We start from the raw sequence: 21,215 nt of genomic DNA, 5'->3' as shown, positions 1-21,215 counted from the left end.
GAAAAAAAGAAATTTCCCAGTTTCTGCTAGAAATGAAGGTAACTGGAGGATTCAGACAGACATTTCCAAGAGTTTTTTCAGGCCAGGCGTGGTGGCTCACACCTATAATTCCAGCACTTTTGTAGGATGAGGAGGGAGGATTACTTGAAGTCAGGAGTTCAAGACCAGCTTGAGCAATAAAGCAAGAACCCATCTCTACAAAAAAAAAATGTTTTTTTTAATTAGCTGGTCATGGTGGCGCACAGCTGTGGTCTCAGCTTCTCAGGAGGTTGAGGCAGGAGGATCACTTGAGCCCAGGAGTTTGGGAGATCAAGCCTGCAGTGAGCTATGATCACACCACTGCACTCCAGCCTGGGCAGCAGAGTGAGACCTTATTTCTAAAAAAAAAAAGAGCGAGCTTTTTCACTATAAGGTTTTACATAATGATACAAGAACTTTTTTGTCAAAAGAATATTTCTTCTTCTACAGGTTTTTCTCAAAAAGGGACAACCAAAAGAGCAATAAGAGGTGGCATCATGAGGACCAAGGTGAAAATAAGGGTGATCTTTGAAGAAGGGATTAGAGAAAAAAGTACAAAAGCCTGGTCTATGAGGAATCTTGTGTCAAGCTGTACTGAGGAATTAAGATGATCAGAAATTTACTTAATTTACATTATCACTTCTACATTGATGTTTTCTCAAACTATAGGATAATTTCCTGTTTAAATAAATGACAGAGTATGTTGTACTAGAAAAGAGGAAGAGAAGGGAGGGGCAAGAAAATATAGTCTACAAAGCAGAAACCTGGATTCTCCAGGCATGGACAGGAAAAAATTAAGCAAAATTAAGTGGATTTTCATCAGAAGGTCTCTGGGAATCTAAAAAATAGATTTAAACTTAAAAATATTTAAACTTAAAAATATCTTTAGGCCGGGCGCAGTGGCTCACGCCTGTAATCCCAGCACTTTGGGAGGCCGAGGCAGGCAGATCACAAGGTCAGGAGATCGAGACCTTCCTGGCTAACATGGTGAAACCCCGTCTCTACTAAAAAATACAAAAAATTAGCCAGGCGTGGTGGCGGGCGCCTGCAGTCCCAGCTACTCAGGAGGCTGAGACAGGAGAACGGCGTGAACCTGGGAGGCAGAGCTTGCAGTGAGCTGAGATTGCACCACTGCACTCCAGCCTGGGCGAAAGAACGAGACTCTGTCTCAAAAAAAAAAAAAAAAAAAATCTTTAAACTGGGTTTCACAGTTTAAAATCTAGAGGTCCACAAACTATATTTAAGGATTCAGCACTTCAGTCTTCACAGCAGGACTGAATGAAAAAATTCTACAGGGTCCAGTGCAGTGGCTCACACCTGTAATCCTAAGCACTTTAGGAGGCCGAGGCAGACTGATAGCTTGAGCTCTGGAGTTCGAGACCAGCTTCGGAAACATAGTGAAACCCCATCTCTACAAAAAATACAAAAATTAGCCAGGCGTGGTAGCACACACACCTATAGTCCCAGCTATTTGGGGGACTGAGGCAGGAGTACTGCGTAAGCCCGGAAAGTGGAGACTGAAGTGAGCCAAGATCATGCCACTGCACTCCAGCCTGGGGGACAAAGTGGGACGCTGTCTCAAAAAAAAAAAAAAAAAAAATCTACAACCCTAACATTATTAACTCCATCACATTTTTGTTTGTTCGTCTTTAGCTCACATCACCTTTTGGATCATTTTTTATTGTAATTTATAAATACTCTTTCCAAAACACTGTCACATTGTATAATTGAGAAAAGTATCTAGAAACAATCCAGATCAGCAAAAGTGTTGAGACACACACTCCCATGGGTGTCCTCAGATAATGCACAAGATAGTTTTCTAGAGGAAAGTAAAGCAAACAGACTGACTACTTCTGCAGTGATATTCCTAAAAGGCTTTATTAATATGTGGAAACTATTCATAGCTCATCAGTAACAGTAGCTTACCAGTAGCATAAAATAGATTTCCCATTATGTATGGGGCTATGCACAATTACTGGTTTGATGCATATAATGCCACCTTTCTCTCCCACCCAGTAAAAGCATACAGGAATGGAACTGAATAAAAATAATATCATTAGAGGGAAGACCTTGAATCCATTCCACTTATTTTAAAATATATATCATAACCTCAGTATGTCTACTACTGTTAATAATTACTTGTGACCTAGCTCATGAACGGTAGGCCCATTAATGTGTCACCACCCAGCAGTTGAGGACAGCTGGTCTGAAGGACTCAGAGGGGCAGCAGGGCGTAGGAAAAAAGGCTAGTTTGCAGCCAGACAGCCTGGGATGGAATCCAAGCTATGGCCTTTCCTGTCTTTGGGCAACTCACTGAATGTCATCCTTCTCATCTATCAAATGAGAAAAGTCCTATTTTCAAGTTATTGTGAGAATTAGCGTTTATAAATCACCAACCACAGTTCATGCCTCATAAATGTTAGCTATTTTCATAGCATCATAGAATAAGGGTGACTTCCTGGGATTACTTCTGACTTAATAATGCTAGCACATATCTTTGAAAGTCATTTAAATAAAGCATTATTTCAAAATTAGCTTTCTGCATGAGTGATATACACAAGTTTCTAACAGAAAAATAAAAGGTAACCCAAGAAACCCATGTTAGTAAAAATAGTTACAAGAGTTAATTTCAAATAAAGTTAGTAAAGTCATAGATTCTTGGAAAAGGTGCAGAACATCTGAGAAAGCTAATCTTCCGGCCTCTTCTATCCTCAGGATGTGCTGTCTCAGCAGCAGATAAAATACTAATACTTTCATTCCTAGAATTCTCAGTTCTTACCTCCTCACACTCAACCAGCCATCGCTGCATTTTGTTTGAAAAGTAATGGAGGCCAGGCGCAGTGGCTCATGCGTGTAATCCCAGCACTTTGGGTAGCCAAGGGGGGTGATCACCTGAAGCCAGGAGTTTGAAGCCAGCCTGGCCAACAAGCTGAAACCCCTTCTCTACTAAAAATACAAAAATGAGCCAGGCTTGGTGGCAAGCGCCTGTAGTCCCAGCTACTTGGGAGGCTGAGGCAGGAGAATCACTTGAACCCAGGAGGCAGATACTGCAGTGAGGCGAGATTGCGCCACTGCACTCTAGCCTGGGTTTATTTATTTATTTATTTATTTTTTTGAGACACAGCGAGATTCTAAGAAAGAAAAGGAGAAAGAGAGAAAGAGTGAGAGAAAGAGGGGAGGGGAGGGAAGGGAGAGAGGGAGGAAGGGAGGAAGGAAGGAGGGAGGGAGGGAGGAGAGAAGAGAGAAGAGTAATGGGGAAAGATAGTCCCATACCAAAAATTTTTGGAATCTCTGGCCAAGAGGACCTTACATGGTGCCATCTTAAAAAGTCAAGCCTTAGGTAGAACAGTGCATTGTAAAGCACAATAGGAGAGTATAAACAGAAAAAAAAATATAAATATATATATATATAGGATTAAACTTTATTGAAACAAAGAAAACTGTACTGACTGTGCCCAAAGCTGATGTAGGTGCCATGAAGAACAAATCTGTAAATGCAGTTTCCTAAGATATTCCTTTAAAACCACAACTGAAGCTACAAGAGCTCTTTAGTACAACCACTTTCTGAAATTTCATAAATACTGCCCATCATTTACACGCTCATCACTTGGCACTAGTTTATAAATAAATAAGACATGTTTGCTTAAAAAAAAAATCAAAGCCTTGTTGGTACCTGCATGCTTGCTTGCATATACCTGGTAAAAATGGTTAATTTTATTTACCGTATCTTATTTGAAGAGGGAAGGAATAGGCTAATACATTTTATAGTTGAAAGAAATTTTATTAGCCCTTCACAAAGCTGTTAGATACCTTTTTCTAGAAATCATTTATCCATTATCTTGCTTTTTCATCAATCTCAAGCTTCTCATTTTTAAGGAAACTCTAGCTTCCATCTTACGGTTTTTATTTATTTTATTTTATTTTTAATTTTTGAGACAGGGTCTCACTCTGTTAACCAGGCTGGAGTGCAGCAGCGCAATCTCAGCTCACTGCAACCTTGACATCCTGGGTTCAAGCGATTCTCGTGCCTCAGTCTCCCGAGTAGCTGGGATTACAGGCAAACACCACCACGCCCAGCTAATTTTTGTATTTCTAGTAGAGACGGAGTTCCGCCATGTTGGTGAGCATGCTCACAAACTCCTGACTTCAAGTGATCCACCCGTCTCGGCCACCCAAAGTGCTGGGATTATAGGGCTAAGCCACCGCGCCTGGTCCATTTTAGAGTTTTTAAAATCCACACATAGGCCAGGCATAGTGGCTCACCCCTGTAATCCCAGCACTTTGAGAGGCCAAGATGGGCGGATCCCTTGAGCCCAGGAGTTCAAGACCACCCTGGGCAACACAGACCCCATCTCTACAAAAAAAATTTTTTTAATCAGTCAGGCATAGTGGTGCACACCTACAGTCCAAGCTACTTGGGAGGCTGAGGTAGGAGGATCACTTGAGCCTAGGAGGTTGAGGCTGCAGTGAGCTGTGATTGAAGTATTGCACTCCAGCCTGGACAACAGAGCAAGACCCTGTCTCACTCTTGTTATAAATAAACAAATAAATGTAATATTTATTTGTTATAAACAAATACCTAAAAGTTTGAATCTTATTCTAAATACAAAGGAAGTTATTAGAGAATTTTAAGTAGAAAAAAATTATTCTAAGATCTCAATGACTATATTTGGGAACTGGCAGTATCATCCATACTACAGTAATAATCTAGAGATTAGTACAGTAATTTCAAACAGGAACCCCTGGGTCCTTAAAAGTCCATGTAGATAATAATTGGGAGTCCATTAATTCACATTAAGATTTCAAAATGCTTCTTAAAAATTGTAGCTTTCGGCCAGGCACAGTGGCCTGTAATCCCAGCACTTTGGGAGGCCGAGGCGGGCGGATCACCTGAGGTCGGGAGCCCGAGACCAGCCTGACCAACACGGTGAAACTCCGTCTCTACTAAAAATACAAAAAAAAATTAGAGGGACGTGGTGGCACATGCCTGTAATCCCAGCTATTCGGGAAGCTGAGGCAGGTGAATCGCTTGAACCTGGGAGGCGCTGGCTGCGGTGAGCCGAGATCACACCATTGCCCTCCAGCCTGGGCAACAACAGGGAAACTCTGTCTCAAAAAAAAAAAAAAGTAGCTTTCCTGGAAAGGGAACTGTATAAACTAATTGATTTTCTCCCTTTCCTGGTGGCTGATTTTCTAATTACTTAATCGCTCCTCATGTGGTATAGTTATCCCTCAGTATCTGTGTGGGATTGGTTCCAAGACTCCCAGGATGCTCAAGCCCCTTACATAAAATCGTGTAGTATGTACAGATAACATACGCACATTCTCCCGTACACTTTAAGTCACCTCCTGGTTAGTTATAATACTCAGTACGATGCAAATTCCATGTAAATGGTTGTTATGCTGTATTGTTTAGGGAACAATAGCGAGAACAAAAAACACGTACATGTTCAGTACAAATGCAACCACAATTTTTGGTTTTTATTTTTTTTGGAACACTGTATTTTCAATTTGATGATGGTTTAATCCACAGATGTGGAACCCACACACATGGAGGGCTGACTATACATGTGGTGTGTACTCGTCCTCTTGTTCTATGACATTTAGGATTAATTTTTTTTTAACAGATAAACTTAGTTTTTTTACTCAAAAACAATTTCAGGCCCCAAGGGTGGTAGTTAGAAATCATTCATCTCATTTAACCCTTTTCAAGACAGACGAGAACACTGATGCCTGCAGCTGTCATAAGTGACAGGCCAGGAATGGAATCTCAGCTTCTGACTGTGCATTCAGCTCTAACTGCTGTACTCACTGCCCTGCCAGCTATGGTTTCACAAGCATTCATACATTCCTTTAAAAAACTATAAACTCACCTAATGACAAATTATTTATGCTAAGAAATGATAAAACCCAGTAAGAAGAGCAAAGAGGTTTTTTAAAAAGTTAAAAGTGGTATATTTCATAGTAAAAGCCTTTATACAGTAACACCTTATCTTTAAAAATATTCATTGACAAAAGCAAAAATATCGTTAAATATATAATCTTCTAAATCTAAATCTGTGATGAATGAATGAGGAAATGCATGCAAGAGAAATTACTAGTGCTGACCAAAGAAGAAACAAGCTAGGTCAGGTCATAAAGGCCGGCCCGATAGTGTCGCCTTTAATATCTTTCCCATATAGAGGAATAAAAAGATAATTTCATTTGACGATAAGGTTACCCATTTGGGATCTATATTCTGGTAGATTTTACAATCTGTATGATACAGCATATGTTACTAGGGAGACAGCAAATATAGTGGTTATGGGTATGGATGTTATGGGTATGGATGAATTATGTCAGACAGATCTTCAATCCAGGCTTCTTACTTATTATAGGAACTGAAGTAAAGTATTCATTCTCTAGACTCAGTTTCCTCCTGTGTACAAAAGAGAAAACAGGCCAGGCGTGGTGGCTCACGCCTGTAATCCCAGCACTTTGGGAGGCCAAGGTGGGTGGATCACAAGGTCAGGAGTTTTAGATAAGCCTGACCAACATGGTGAAACCCCATCTCTACTAAAAATACAAAAAGTAGCCAGGTGTGGTGGCGTGTGCCTGTAATCCCAGCTACTCAGGAGGCTGAGGCAGGAGAATCGCTTGAACCCGGGAGGCGGAGATTGCAGTGAGGAGAGATGGCGCCACTGCACTCCAGCCTGGGCGACAGAGTGAGACTCAGTCTTTTAAAAAAAAAAAAGAGAGAGAGAGAGAAAAGAATGCCTATTTCCTAAGGTTGTTGTCCAGACTGAATGAGGTACTGACTATAAAGAATTTAGCACAGTGGCTGGGTGGGGTGGCTCACAACTGTAATCCTAGCACTTTGGGAGGCCGAGGCAGGAGGATCACCTGAGGTCAGGAGTTCAAGACCAGCCTGGCCAACATGATGAAACTCCGTCTCTACCAAAAAATACAAAAATTAGCCAGGCATGGTGGCACGCACCTGTAGTCCCAGCTACTTGGGAGGCTGAGGCACGAGAATCGCTTAAACCTGGGAGGCAGAGGTTGCAGTGAGCCGAGATCACGCTACTGCACTCCAGCCCGGGCAACAGAACAAGACTGTGTCTGGGAAAAAACAAAAACAAAAACAAAAACAAACAACAACAACAAGAATTTAGCACAGTGTCTGGCATGTGGAAAGCACTATATAAATGTTAGCTATTTTACTATTTCATCATAGATTCTTATAGGACAGTGGCCATCACTTACGTATGTACTCCAGAATCTGACACACTGTAAGCATTTAACATTAAATAATCCAAAATATAATAGCTAGTTATGGTTTTACCAAAAACAAAATTTAGGTCATTATTAAACAAAAATGCTAAGGATCAGGCATACGGCACGTTTCCTAAAGCGTCCTGTATAGAACCATCTCTACCATTCAGTAAATTATAGAAGAGGAAATTGTTTTCTTCCGTATGAAGCTTTATGGAAATCATGAGTAACAATGCATTGTATTCTAGATATTTACTTTTATTACTCTGAGAGTATCTGTGACCAACAGTGGAAATACAAGCAAAAGGATGTGCACAGGAATTTTAGGACAGTCTGTCTTAACACCTTAGCAGCAAACAGAACTTGTACTCCTCCAGCCTCCTTTCTCTCTCCCTGTCCCCTTTTCTTTCCCTTTCTCTCCTCCCTCAAAGACACTATGTCTCACCCTCTTCCCCTCCCTTGTCTTCCCAGTTGTCTATGCTGGTGTGTCCTGTATTAACAAAATGGGCCATAAGCCTGAGCCTTGGGGTTATCACAGAGAATTTAGCTTCACTCACTCTTGGGCCAATTTCACTATAAAGAGTTTTATTTCCAGTAGATTTCCAAAATTAAATGATCATTATACCACAGTGTCTTAGTCTGTTTTCGTGTTGCTATAAAGAAAATACCTGAGGCTGGGTAGTCTATAAAGAAATGGCACAGCCGGGCATGGTGGCTCACTGCCTGTAATCCCAGCACTTTGGGAGGCCAAGGATGGTGGACTGCTTGAGCTCAGGAGTTTGAGATCAGCTTAGGCAACATCTTTGTAGAGATGGCAAAACCCCATCTCTACAAAAAATACAAAAATTAGCCAGGCATGGTGGCACATGCCTGTGGTCCCAGCTACTAGGGAGACTGAGGTGAAGGACTGCTTGAGCCCAAGGAGATTGAGGCTGCAATGAGCCAAGATTGCACCACTGCACTCCAGCCTGGGTAACAGAGACTCTGCCCCACACCCCCCGGCCCCCCTCCCCGAAAAAAAAGAAAGAAAAAGAAAAGAAATAGTTGGCGGCTATACTACGCAAGAGGCATGGCGCCAGCATCTACTTCTGGTGAGAGCTTCAGGCTGCTTCCTCTCATGGCAGAAGGCTAGCCAATTAGAGACCACATAGCAAGAGAGAGGAACGAAGAGGGTAGGGGAGTGGTGCCAGACTCTTTTTAACAACTAGCTCTTGTGGGAACTCATAGAGGGAGAACTCACTCATTACCTCTAGGAGGGCACCAAGCCATTAACGAGGGATCTGCCCCCATAACCCAAATATCTCCCAATAAGCCCCACCTCCAACATTAGGAATCAAATTTCAACATGAGGTTTGGGGACAAAGAGCCAAACTAGCACACAGCAACCAGATCTTGAATCTTCTTTGGCCTCATTAAAATGAAGGCTGATCCCTGTACTACTCCTTCCCCAGCCCCTGAGCTACCCGGGGCAGACCTTCCAAACTCCCAAGAACCTATTGTGAGCCAAGGATGTCAACAAAGCTAACAACTGACACAGTATCAATGGTATTTGGATCACGGCAGCTTCTATCCCAACTAAGCCTATACACCCAGCCACTGTTTTTAAAAAACACACTTCAGCACAGTCTTGACTATGACATTCAGTCTGGAATAAGGGCAATCCTGAAATGCTTGTTGAATGAGTCAAGCTCATCTTTTTTCTGAGTTTAAATAGAATAACTATGGAGCATAGTGGACTGGAACCACCAGGCACTAGTCAGGTGTCTACTGCTGATCAAATGTAATCTGAGAGGGCCCTTAATCTCTGAGCCTCAGTTTCTTTACCATAAATATGTCTAAGGTCCCTTCAAGAACTAACGTGACATGATATTCTGTCAGTCTTGACTAAATGTTCTGCTTATTTGAATTCAGATCATGGTCTCCACCGTCTCTAGGCTCTTTTGAAAACCACACCCAACACAACCAAAGCTAAAAATAGCTAGAGAGAGACACTAAGGAAAAGATCTAAACTAAGTTCTACGGCAGAGATCTCATCCATCAGACTTCGACAACTATTAGGAGGGCTGAATCCAGGCTACCAAGGGAACACTTTAAGAATATTCTGGTCATCACATAATTTGTAGACTCATGTAAACTTATATTCATTCCCTTATTAAACACTGTGTACTGTATATAAGATACTACGAAAGAGGCAAAGTCCCTTCTCTCTTAGAGGGCTTGTATATTTATTTTACTTAATAAAGGCCTTATCATGTCCTTCATTTTTCCATTGCTCAAAAGATTGACTGCTGTAAATTAAGCCATGTGTATTCCTACAGCCAGGTCTTAAAGGAAATAAAAGCTATAAAATAAGATTTCAAAATGATGTCTGCCTTCCCTGACATCAACTAATTGCATGATTTACCTCCATTTATACCTCCTTTCTTCTACATGCAATAAAGAATCTCGCTTTGAAACCTTTTCCTTATCTTTAATATTTAAAGGGAATTTAAACATTTCTCCCAAAGGATGTTTTGTTCATGGGCAAAGTACCTCTTGAAAATATACAGTGAGTAGGAGAAGCACAAGAACTTCGATGTGGTACAGAAAGGACGACAGGTAATATGAGTATATCAGTACATACATGTGGACATCACCATAAAGTTTCTAAGTCCTCCATTTTAAAATATATTTTTATGTATATAGTTAAATTATTTTCAGCTATTAAGAGTTCTACGTATTTGAGATGAAAGAAGTCTCTTCCATTGCTGTTTAAGCTTGGTTTTACTAGGAGGGTCTAAAAACCATTTGAAGCCTTGATAAGTTTTATTATAAGGTCTTAGTCTATTTAACTGTTGTTGTCTTTGATTTCAATGTCCCACCACCTGCAGAGTGTGAATTCTAGGAATACGCATATGTTAAGAAAGTCTATGAAGCAACTGGTAGAATTTATGTTTAATAGAAGTCAATTAAGACCTTCTAGAGGCACGGTGACAACTTGCTAAGAAAGTGTGATAAAGACAGATCAGCTCCAGCAAGGCAAAATAGAAACTTGACTATCATTAACTTTGAAATTAATGCAGCAAAACAGAAACTACCTTCTGGCTAATTTGCCTAACACAGTTTCATGATCCCCAAATGTTGCTCTACGGAAACAGTCAAGAAAATTCTTAGTTGAGAACATGATATGACATTCTCCTGTTTTCCTGCCATGTCACTATCCACACTCCTTAATCTCCTCGGTTGCCTCCTCCTCCTCATCCTCCCCACCTATGCATGCTAGAATGGCCCCAGGGCTCAATCATTTGCGTGTCCTCCTCTCTTTTCTATCTATACTCAACCCTTAAGTAATTTCATGGCTTTAAATTTATACCTACAGTCCAGATCTTCCCCCAAGAGATGTCTTGTCTATGTGACATCTCCATTTGAATGTCTAATGGACACATCAAACTTAATACATCCAAAACTGAACTGATTTCCAGTCTCATTCTCCATCAGTCTTCCTATTTCAGGAGAGAAGTTTATAATTGTTCAGTCCAAAAATCTTGGAGTCATCTTTGATCACTTTCTTTGAATATGACTACCGTATTCATAGAATTCATACATATTCATACAAATCATCAGCAAATCTCATTGGGCCTACCTTCAACATCTATCTAGAATCTGAGTCCTTCCTGCTACTTCACCAAGCCAACAACTTCTCTCACCACAAATACCTTTTTTTTTTTTTTTTTTTTGAGACAGAGTCTCCCTCTGTTGCCCAGGCTGGAGTGCAGTGGCACGATCTCAGCTCACTGCAACCTCCACCTCCTGGGTTCAAGCGATTCTCCCACCTCAGCCTCCGGAGTAACTGGGATATTACAGGCGTGTGCCACCACGCCCAGCTTTTTGTATTTTCAGGTGAGATGTGGTTTCACCATATTGGCCAGGCTGGTCTTGAACTCCTGACCTCAAGTGATCCACCTGCCTCGGCCTTCCAAAGTGCTAGGATTATAGGCGTGAGCCACAGCATCCAGCCTCTCACCTCAAATACTGAAAGAGCTCCCTAACTGGTCTCTTGCCTCTACCCCTGCCCTGATATAGTCTACCCAACATGGCAGCCACAACAGTCATTTTAGAAGGCACATCAGATCTTGTCATTACTCTGCTCAAAACCTTCCAAACTTTCCCATCTCAGAGTTAAAAGCCTAACAACTCCATGAGGCCCTATACAATCTCCCCTGCCCTTTCTCTTTGATCTTACCTACTACTCTCCCTCTCCCTCAGCTCCAGCCATACTGGACTCCTTGCTGTTACCAGCACAAACTAGGGACTGTCCCACTCAGGGTCTTCGCACTTGCTGTTTCTTCTGCGTGCAATGCTGTGCCCCCAGGTGATCCATCTGGCCTGCTTCCTCACGTCCTTCAAGGCTCTGTTCAAATGTCACCCTCCCTGTGAGGCCTTCCCTAACCATCTTATTTAAAATCACAACCCCACCATCCCACCACTCTGCTGGCATGTCCCTAAATCCACTCCCCTGCTTTATTTTTCCTCATAGCACTTATTAACATCTGGAGAACTATATACAGTCGGCACTTCACGTGGACTCCGCATCCACAGATTCAACCAAGCACAGATTGAAAACGTAGTTAGGCCTACAATGGTTGCATCTGTACTGAACATGTACAGACTTCTTTTCTTGTCATTATTCCCTAAACAATACAGTATAACAACTATTTACATAACATTACAATGTAATAGGTATTATAAGTAATCTAGAGATGACAAAGTGTACAGGAAAATGTTCATAGGTTATATACAAATACTACAACATTTTATTATAAGAGACTTCAGCATCCGAGGATTTTGGTGTGGGGGACACTCTAGAATCCATCCCCCATGGTTACGGAGAGATGATTGTATTTTCATTATCTCTTTACACTAGAACGTATGCTCCATGATGGCAGGGATTTCTGACTGCTTCTTCACAGCTGTCCCCAGTGCCTAAAAAACCGACTACAGATAGAAGCTTTCAAAACTGTTGGATGAATGATACTGAAATATTACAAGGCAAAATACATTATTACCTGAATACATTAAATATTACGAGAAGCAGAAATCCCAATCACCCACACTCACACAGTTTTGCAAAAAGAGACATCATAGTTTGTTTCTTAAAAATGCATTAAAGTCTAATTGATGGTTTTGTTAACATCATTCTCTCTGTGCCTAAAGAGTCCTAGGTCACACCTAAAAGGTACAGTTTTAGCTTCAGTAGGCAAACGGAAAAGAAAAATACAGGCTTTTTTCCTTTCATCAGTCATCACTGACAGAAGGACTCCAAGTGACCCTGGTGCCACAAATGTTCAGGATCTTTAGGGAAGAAAGGAGTCTAGAAAAATAACAATATTCCTTCACCAATCTCGAGAAGAATCTCTCCAAATCTCTCTGCAGACATTTTTTCTTCATATCCTTTAACAAAGCCATTCTTAACATGTACATGAAATCTTAGTTGAAGAAACAATGTGATTACATAATTACACATACGGAAAAACCTGCTATTCTATTATCTCTCCAAAAATTTTTTTAACTAAAACTAGACTTACAGTTTTTGTTGAAAATGTTTTGTGTTTCTACCTCCGAAGAATATGAAAAAAAGAAAATGTTTTGCTCTGAAGCCGAGTTAAGAAAAAGATAGCCAAGACGTGGGTTGATGGGGACTGTATTTTAAGGCTGAACAGTTCTGTTTACTATTGTTTATTATTTAATATATTCTTCCCAGTCTCCCCACCCCCACCAAAGGAAAAGCGAAAAATTTACGTTAGTGCAATCAATAAGGAATTATTTGTCCAAAGGAAGTTGTTCTGAAAGGCTATGACCTAAGTCTTTAACACTGACACAAAGTTCAGGCGGTAGATGTCACTTCTCTCACCCATTTAACAACAAATCAAGATTCAGATCCCGTGGAGGCAAGCAGAAAGGAACAGGCGTGAAAAATGAAATCAGTTGTTTCTCCCCGGCCTCCTCTCGACACTGCGCACTCCGCTGCCCTGCCCCCTCCATCGCCCTTTAACGGCCCCTTTTAACGGCGTCGTTTGCCCAGCACAGCCCCGCACTGCGCCATCAAATGAGTCAAGCGGAAAGACCGGTACCCCTCCGGGAAAACCAGGCACTAACACACGGTGCACCCAACTGAATTTAAACTCGGGAACAGTGTAGGCAGTGTCAACAAAGCGCGGTGCTGGGTCCCGAGCGTCCAAAGGTCCCTGCCAGCTCCCAGACGCGGCCAAATCCACGGGATTCCAAAAGGTGACTTGGCCGGCACCGCAGAGCGGCAGGCGGCGCAGAGGGCAGAGTCCGACCGGCCCCCGCCCCGCGCTCGCTCCGCACGGCCACCGGCTCCTCCGCGGACGCTACCCCGGCGGGAGCCGAGCTGAGTCCGACTCCCCCTCTCCCGAAGAGGCCCGAAAGCCGCGTCACGTGCGGGGCCGAAACTTCGCGGCCGGGGCCGGGTGGCTGGCGGGTGGGAGGCAGGCACGGCGGTCGGGGGGCAGCCCGCGCGCCCGGTGAGTCACTGGCCGCCTCCGAGTGCGGCTGCAGGCGAAGGGGCCGGCGCGCCAGGCGGGGACCGTGCCCTTGGGGCCACCCCCGCGCCTGTTATTAATAACCCAGCGCCTGGGGGCGAAAGCCCCGGTGGGCGCAGCCGCAAAGCCCGCACGCGGAATAAATAACAATGTCATTAAATCGCGCCCGAGCGCCAGTTCGGCCAGAAAGCGGCGGGAGGGCGCCACCGGGAGCTGACTTTGTCTGGAGCCCGCACCCCGCCTCCCGCGCTTCCCCACAGCGTCCCCCGCGCCCCTGAGGGGACTCAGCGCCGCCGCAGCCCTGGCCTTACCCGCCAGCTCGTCAGGCTCCAGCCCGCTGTCCGCGTCGATCCCGCACAGCACGAAGTAGTGCGCGAAGCGGCAGGCGGCCGGGGAGGAGCCCGAGCCCGGGCCGGGCGCCGCGCAGCTCCCGCTCATCCCGGCCGCGCTGCTCCAGGGGCCGCCGCCGCCGCCCGGGAAGGCTTTCTGCGGAGGCTGCCACCACCGCTCCGGCTGTGGTCTGTGCACAGCCAGTGTGGTCTAGGGCGACACTGGCGCGCCCATGGCCGCGCAGCCACCTCTCGCCGCCGCAGCCTGCCTCCTCGCTCGGCGCGGGGGAAGCGGCCGCGGGCTCGCGCACGGCGGGTCCGGAGCCCGGCCGGGTGGGGGAGGGGCGCGGGGGGAGTGTCGGCCTGAGAGGCCCTCGCCGCCGCAGCTGCGCTTGCGAGCTGAGAGCCGCCGCGTCTGGCGCCCGCGGGTCAGCTGAGCGGCGCTCGGGCTGTGGGAGCGCGGGGCGGGCAGGGGCGCCGGGGCTCGGCGCGTGCGACGGAGAGGGGTGGGGGGCGCGCTCGCGATGGACGGAGGCGCGCGCTTCTACCGTGCGCGCGCGCCTAGCGGGCTCGGAGGCCAAGCCTGGCGTGGGGCCGCATTCGTGCCCACTGGCCCCGGCTGCGGCATCGAGGGCGACCCTGCACACACCCCTCCTCGCCCTGGCCAGCCGATAAGAGGGCTAGCCTCAGTGTGGGGGTCTGTCTTCTAAAGGGGTTGTCACCCATCCTTATTTCTTTTAATGCAGCTTTGGGGAAGGTGAACAGCCGCTCTGAGATCATTTCGCATAACGGTCTGAACCATCGTCTTTTAAACTGTGACCTGTGTGGGGGTGCCTGTCTCACTTTAAGGTCCTCCCTTCCCCCAGCCGTCACCCCATTTACGGGCCATCCTTAGTGACTTAGTGACAAGTCAACCGTGAGGGGGAAAAAACACAACTCAATACCCACAAAGCGTTGAGACTTCTAGAAGGAGTGCAGTCACCAACCCCCGCCTTCTGTCACTTATCCTGACATTTTCCAGGTCAGTGTAAATAGCCAAGGCGCTCCAGTTCCGCAGCCCTGTACCCATCCGATGTTATCGGCTTTCCCCGCAAGTAACAATCGGAGGCTAAAGCAACAGGAATTAGACCATGAACTCTGCTCCTCCCAAAGGCACGGCTTTCTTGCCCTGCTCAGCTCTGTCTTTTGCCTTTTCGGAAGGAACTCGACAACCAGTTCTTTTTCCTTTGAAAGAAAACTGGCTGGGCTCAGTGGCTCACGCCTGTAATTTACTCAACACTTTGGGAAGCCCAGGTAGGAAGATCACATGAGACCAGGAGTTCAAGACCAGCCTGGGCAATAGAGGGAGACTCTGTCTCCATCGAAGTAAAAAAATAACATTTATTTATTTAAAAAATAATTTTTTAAGAGACGGGGTCTCACTATATTGACCAGGCTGCTGTCAAACTCCTGGGCTCAAGTGATCCTCCCGCCTTGGCCCCCCAATGTGCTAGGATTACAGGCATAAGCCACTGTGCCCGGCCATGTAAGTAAAAATAAAACTTAAAAGATAGAAAACTGAATCCAATTCATCTCCACATGGCAACCCCTTCCACACCACTCCCTGCTTTCTTCTTTGGGGATTTGGGGTATCTACCACTAGACATACAAGCAAACCTTCCAGAGAGGTTGCCTGAGAGAACCTCGATTATTTGACTGAATAATGTTCTTCCTAGAAGATATATGTGCATGCATACCATCATTTAATGTAGCTTGTATCTTCACTTTCTTTCTTCAATTTTGAAATGAAAGAGGCTGGCCATGGTGGCTCAGGCCTGTAATCCCAGCACTTTGAGAGGCCAAGGCAGGAGGAGCATTTGAGTCCAGGAATTCAAGACCAACCTGGGCAAAATAGTGAGAGACCCTGTCTCTATAAAAATAAAATGAGGCCGGGTGCAGTGGCTCAAGCCTGTAATCCCAGCACTTTCGGAGGCCAAGGCGAGAGGCTCACTTGAGGTCAGGAGTTTGAGACAAGCCTGGCCAACATGGTGAAACTCCGTCCCTACTAAAAAAAAAAAAAAAAATCAATAAAATAATAATTAGTAAAATATAAGAAAATATAAGAATTGGCCGGGTGCAGTGGCTCATGTCTGTAATCCCAGCACTTTGGGAGGCCAAGGCGGGCGGATCACGAGGTCAGGAGACCGAGACCATCTTGGCCAACATGGTGAAGCCCTGTCTCTACTAAAAATACAAAAAATTAGCCAGTGTGGTGGCACGCATGTGTGGTCCCAGCTACTCGGGAGGCTGAGGCAGGAGAATCACTTGAACCTGGGAGGTGGAGATTAGAGTGAGCTGAGATCGCGCCACTGCACTCCAGCCTGGGCAACAGAGTAAGACTGTCTCAAAAAAAATAAGAAAAGAAAAGAAAATACAAGAAGAATCAAGAAATCAGGGTGAGCCACAGTCTGGGTAATTGACCTTTAGGTCATGTTGCACCCTGTACTTCTTCAAAAACACTTGTAATGGCTTTTCTGTGTCTTCTTAGCTGTGTTGTAAACTCCACAGAGCAAGAGTTGGACTCTGGTTCTTCACTTTTCTGGTATCTAGCAGAACTCTGGTCCTTTTTAGCCCCTCAATTTATATTTGAGTGTTGAAAGAAGAGTGGTTATCTAGGTGATAACAGGTTGTTGATTCTACTAGAAAAATATACAAACTTTAATATCTGTAACATTTTTTAAAAAATAAGTCCTGGGCCAGGCATGGTGGCTCACACCTGTAATCCGAGCACTTTGGGAGGCCGAGGCAGGTGGATCACATGAGGTCGGGAGTTCGAGACCAGCCTGATCCACATGGTGAAGCCCCGTCTGTACTAAAAATACAAAAATTAGCCAGGTGTGGTGGTGCACACCTGTAATCCCAGCTACTTGGGAGGCTGAGGCACGAGAATCACTTGAACCCGGGAGGCAGAGGTTGCAGTGAGCCAAGATCATGCCACTGCACTCCAGGTGACAGAGTGAGACTCTGTCTCAAAAAATAATAATAAAATAAAGATTAAAAAATAAATAAAAATAAGCTCCACATACGCAAGACCTCAAAACTTGGTCAGGCCAGGTACGGTGGCTCACGCCTGTAATCCCAGCACTTTGGGAGGCCGAAGGGGGCAGATCACCTGAGGTCAGGAGTTCAAGACCAGACTGGCCAACGTGGTGAAACCCTGTCTCTATTAAAAATACAAAAATTAGCCTGGCATGGTGGTGAGTGCCTGTAGTCCCAACTACTTGGGGGGCTGAGACAGAAGAATGGCTTGAACCCAAGAGGCAGAGGTTGCAGTGAGCCAAGATCGCACCACTGCACTCCAGCCTGGGCAACAGAGCAAAACTCCGTCTCAAACAAAACAAAACAAAACTTAGTCAAAATCTCAGAATTGTTCCCTTCCACGGAAATCTTTAGTAAAAGACAAAAGACGTATACGATCTGAAGAGAAACCAGAGTATGAACCTAATTGTGAACACTTTAATTACTCTTATGCAATATTGCTTTTCCTCACGTAGAAAGTACTGAAATGCATAACATTTCATTAGTAAGGAAGGAAGTGCCAGGTATCTGTTTCTCCTATCTTCGGTGGTAACTTCTTACAGAATGTTTGTTAGATTCCAAGTGAATCAAACAAACACAGTAAAAAAACTGATTTAGTGTTTGCACTAGCCAAGGCACGTCATTTTTTTAAAAAATTTGACCAGTAACTGATTTATGAGTTTGTAAGCCCCACATTAATATTTTTAAGGTGAAAAAAATTGAATCACCCAACAAACAATGCATGCAATTAAAATATACTAATCTCATAAAAATAGAATTCCTAAAATCTTTCCTAAAGCTTTTAGGAAAATAGTCACACATTACAAAATTAAACACTAATTTGAAAATATCCGTATACTTTTTTAATTATCACTTCAGGATGACACTGTGTAAGTATATTCTGCATTAAGCTACAATGAAACAAAGTTGAAAGGATACTCAAGAATTAGCTATGTATCATTATATGCAGATTGTCCTCTGAAATAATGACAGAGAAGTAAATTAGCTCAGTGAACAAAAATCTGAGCAATGATCTGCTGTCTCCAAAGGACTTACTGGTAAAGCCTCAAATGGACGGCATGGCATGCTTGGGATAGCTGAGTCCTGCCACGGTCTGTGGAAGTGGAGGAATGAGAGATTGATAGCACTGCTAAGCTGGTGGCACATGGTGACTCTGACTACCAGTAAAATGTGGTCCAATGAATGTTTTGGGCTCTAAATAGTTACATTAGCAATCAATCCCTTCTTTCTTGGTTGTTTATATGTGGCTGGAGTGTGGTGGTGAAGAACGGTGTTGACAAGGATTGTCGTAGCATCAAAAGAGAAAAATAACCTCTCCTCTCCTTAACACAACTTAAATATTTTGGAGAGTCCATTCTCCTCATCGTATTTGCTACTTCTCGATCCCTTACAGCCCTCTTTTTTGGGGGGGTGGCGGGTCACTCACCCAGGCTGGAGGGCAGTGGCACAATCTCGACTCCCTGCAGCCTCCACCTCCCTGGCTCAAGCGATCCTCCCACCTCAGCCTCCCGAAGAGCTGGGACCACCCACAGGCATGTGCAACCACACCCAGCTAGTTTTTTGTATTTTTGGTAGAGACAGGGTTTCACCCTGTTGCCCAGGCGGGTCTCAAACCCCTGGGCTCAAACGATCCACCTGCCTCAGTCTCCCAAAGTGCTGGGATTACAGGTTTGAGCCACCTTAGAACCCTCTTTTACCCCTTCTTGTTGTTAACCACTTTTTACTAGCTAACAATTATAATAAATTTTCCTGTTCAAATTACTGGTTTCTATCCAAATATCCATCACCAGATGAATGGAGAATTAAATTGGTATCCTCATCCAAGGGAACACTACTTAGTAGTAAAGAGGAATGAACCACTGATACATGCCACAAGGTGCATGGCTGTCAAAAATATGCTAAGCAAAAGATGCCAGGCACAGAGGAGTCCATAGTGTATCCCTCTACTCATATGAAATTCTAGACTGGGCAGGAAGCAGATCAGTGGTTGCCTGGGGCCAGAGGTGATGTGGTGGGAAATTGACTGCAAAAGGGCAGGAGGGAGCTTTCCGGAGCAATGGGAAAATGTTATACCTTGATTGTGGTAGTGCTTTCACAGACGGATATATTTGTCAAAACCCAATGTACTCTTACAGCAAATACATTTTTTTTTTTGAGATGGAGTCTCACTCTGTCACCCAGGTAGGAGTGTAGTGGCTCAATCTCGGCTCACTGCAACCTTTGCCTCCCGGGTTCAAGCAATTCTCCTGCCTCAGCCTCCTGAGTAGCTGGGATTACAGGTGCACGCCACCACACCCGGCTAATTTTTGTATTTTTAGTAGAGACAGGGTTTCACCGTATTGGTCAAGCTGGTCTCGAACTCCTGACCTTAGGTGATCTGTCCGCCTCAGCCTCCCAAAGTGCTGGGATTACAGGCGTGAGCCACCGCGCCTGGCTAGCAAATACATTTTAATATATATAAATTGTACCTCTTAGCTGGGCATGGTGACGTATGCCTTTGGTCCCAGCTACTTAGGAGGCTGAGATGGGAAGATCGCTTGAACCCAGGAGATGGAGGTTTTGATGAGCTGAGATTGTGCCACTGCACTCCAGCCTGGGCAACAGAGCAAGACCCTGTCAAACAAACAAACAAATAAATAAATAAATAAAATTGTACTCACAAATCTATTTACAAACAAAAAAGAGCCAAAAGATTTATGTCCAGTTTTTATTGCATCCTACTCATTTTCAAAAACTTTTGTAAAGTTTCAAAACTTTACATTTCCTAAAATTCTACTCATTTTGGTTGATTGACAAGGACTGATCCAAATTCTTACAAAAATTTTATTCAATTTTGGTTTTTTTTCAACCAGTATGTTTTGTGGTGGTTTGGTGTGCTGATAAAGGGGACAACCTCCAGACTCTCACTACCTGGGTTCAAATCTCACTTCTTTTAGTATCTATAAGACAATCTGCTTAATGTTACTCTAGCTTTAATTTCCTTATTTGTCCAGTGCAGATCAAAATTAAGTTATTGTGAAGTTTGAAGGAGATAATACATGTAGAGTGCTTAGCACAGTCCCTAGCACATAGAAAGTATTCAATATATGTAACTCATTGTTTCTGTGTGCCAGACACTGAGCTAGACATTTTAACATACTCTATCTCATTATTTTGATTTTTTTTTTTTTTTTGAGACAGTTTCTCTCTCTCTGTTGCTCAGGCTGGAGTGCAGTGGTGTGATTTTCTTTTTTTGGAAGGCAGTTTTATAATTTTATTTGATATAGTCGACGATCAGTGGTTAGTTCTCATCCACATTGACTGTCTGTAGATTTTTGAAAGCATAGGGATGCCATATGGGACATTCCTTAATCCTTTGGTCAAGACAGCTTTGTTAAGCCTGGTATCAATGTGCACATCCGTAGTTCCCATGTCCTTGATGGCAAATTTCCAGATCTCGCTGAGTGCCCGAGGAGCACTCTTCTTGAAGCCAACTCCATGAATGCGCTTGTGAATGTTGATGGTATATTCTCTGGTCACCAGCTCACTGATGGCAGAACTGTAATTCTTCTCACCACCCTTCTTTGCGGGAGGCATTCTGAGGGGCCCAAGTTGGAAAGGAAGAGTGTGAGGGATTGTGGGCGAAGTGCAGTGGTGTGATTATAGCTCACTGCAGCCTCCATCTTCCAGGCTCAAGTGATCCTCTCATCTCAGCCTCCCTAGGAGCTGCAGCTACAGGCACATGCCACCATGCCCAGCTAATTCTTTATTTATTTTATTTTATTTTTTGAGTCAAGGTCTCACTGTGCCACCCAGGCTGGAGTGCAGTGGCACGATCAAGGCTCACTGCAGCCTCCACCTCCTGGGTGCAAATGATCCTCCCACCTCTCACCTCCCTGAGTACCGGGACCACAGGCACAAGCTATCATGCCTGGCTAATGTTTGTATTTTTTGTAGAGCTGGGGTTTCACCCTGTTAGCCAGGCTGGTCTCCTAGGCTCAAGTGCTATGCCCGCCTC

The 21,215-nt window shown here is 44.3% G+C and overlaps 1 protein-coding gene, 1 long non-coding RNA gene and 1 other non-coding gene across 13 annotated transcripts in view; 1 reads left to right on the top strand and 2 right to left on the bottom strand.

Annotated features, from left to right (window-relative positions):
* The window catches only part of DENND5B (DENN domain containing 5B), a 208,929-nt gene extending 194,319 nt beyond the window's left edge, over positions 1–14,610 (bottom strand). For 4 of the 11 annotated variants that reach the window (XM_009425632.5, XM_016923690.4, XM_016923692.4 and 1 more), the window contains exon 1: positions 14,123–14,557. In XM_009425632.5, coding sequence (XP_009423907.3) covers positions 14,123–14,249 — 127 coding nt within the window. In that variant the 5' untranslated portion in view covers positions 14,250–14,557. Of the gene's footprint in view, positions 1–13,125; positions 13,315–13,420; positions 13,619–14,122 lie in introns of those variants that run through there. The other 7 variants (XM_001138331.7, XM_016923691.4, XM_016923694.4 and 4 more) reach the window with 7 other exon arrangements.
* Positions 14,611–14,674: 64 nt separating this feature from the next.
* The window catches only part of LOC107967545 (uncharacterized), a 47,446-nt gene continuing 40,905 nt past the window's right edge, over positions 14,675–21,215 (top strand). The window contains exon 1 of the long non-coding RNA XR_010148328.1: positions 14,675–15,161. This is a non-coding gene — a long non-coding RNA (uncharacterized LOC107967545). The remainder of the gene's footprint in view (positions 15,162–21,215) is intronic.
* On the bottom strand, positions 17,503–17,616 carry LOC112205203 (U5 spliceosomal RNA). The gene has a single exon (XR_002939040.1). It is a non-coding gene; the product is annotated as a U5 spliceosomal RNA (small nuclear RNA).

The sequence above is a fragment of the Pan troglodytes genome, chromosome 10, assembly GCF_028858775.2.
Source record: "Pan troglodytes isolate AG18354 chromosome 10, NHGRI_mPanTro3-v2.0_pri, whole genome shotgun sequence".
In the NCBI taxonomy this organism is placed as follows: Eukaryota; Metazoa; Chordata; class Mammalia; order Primates; family Hominidae; genus Pan; species Pan troglodytes.
Note: the sequence above shows the minus strand (reverse complement) of the source record. Positions and strands in the feature narration are given on the sequence as shown.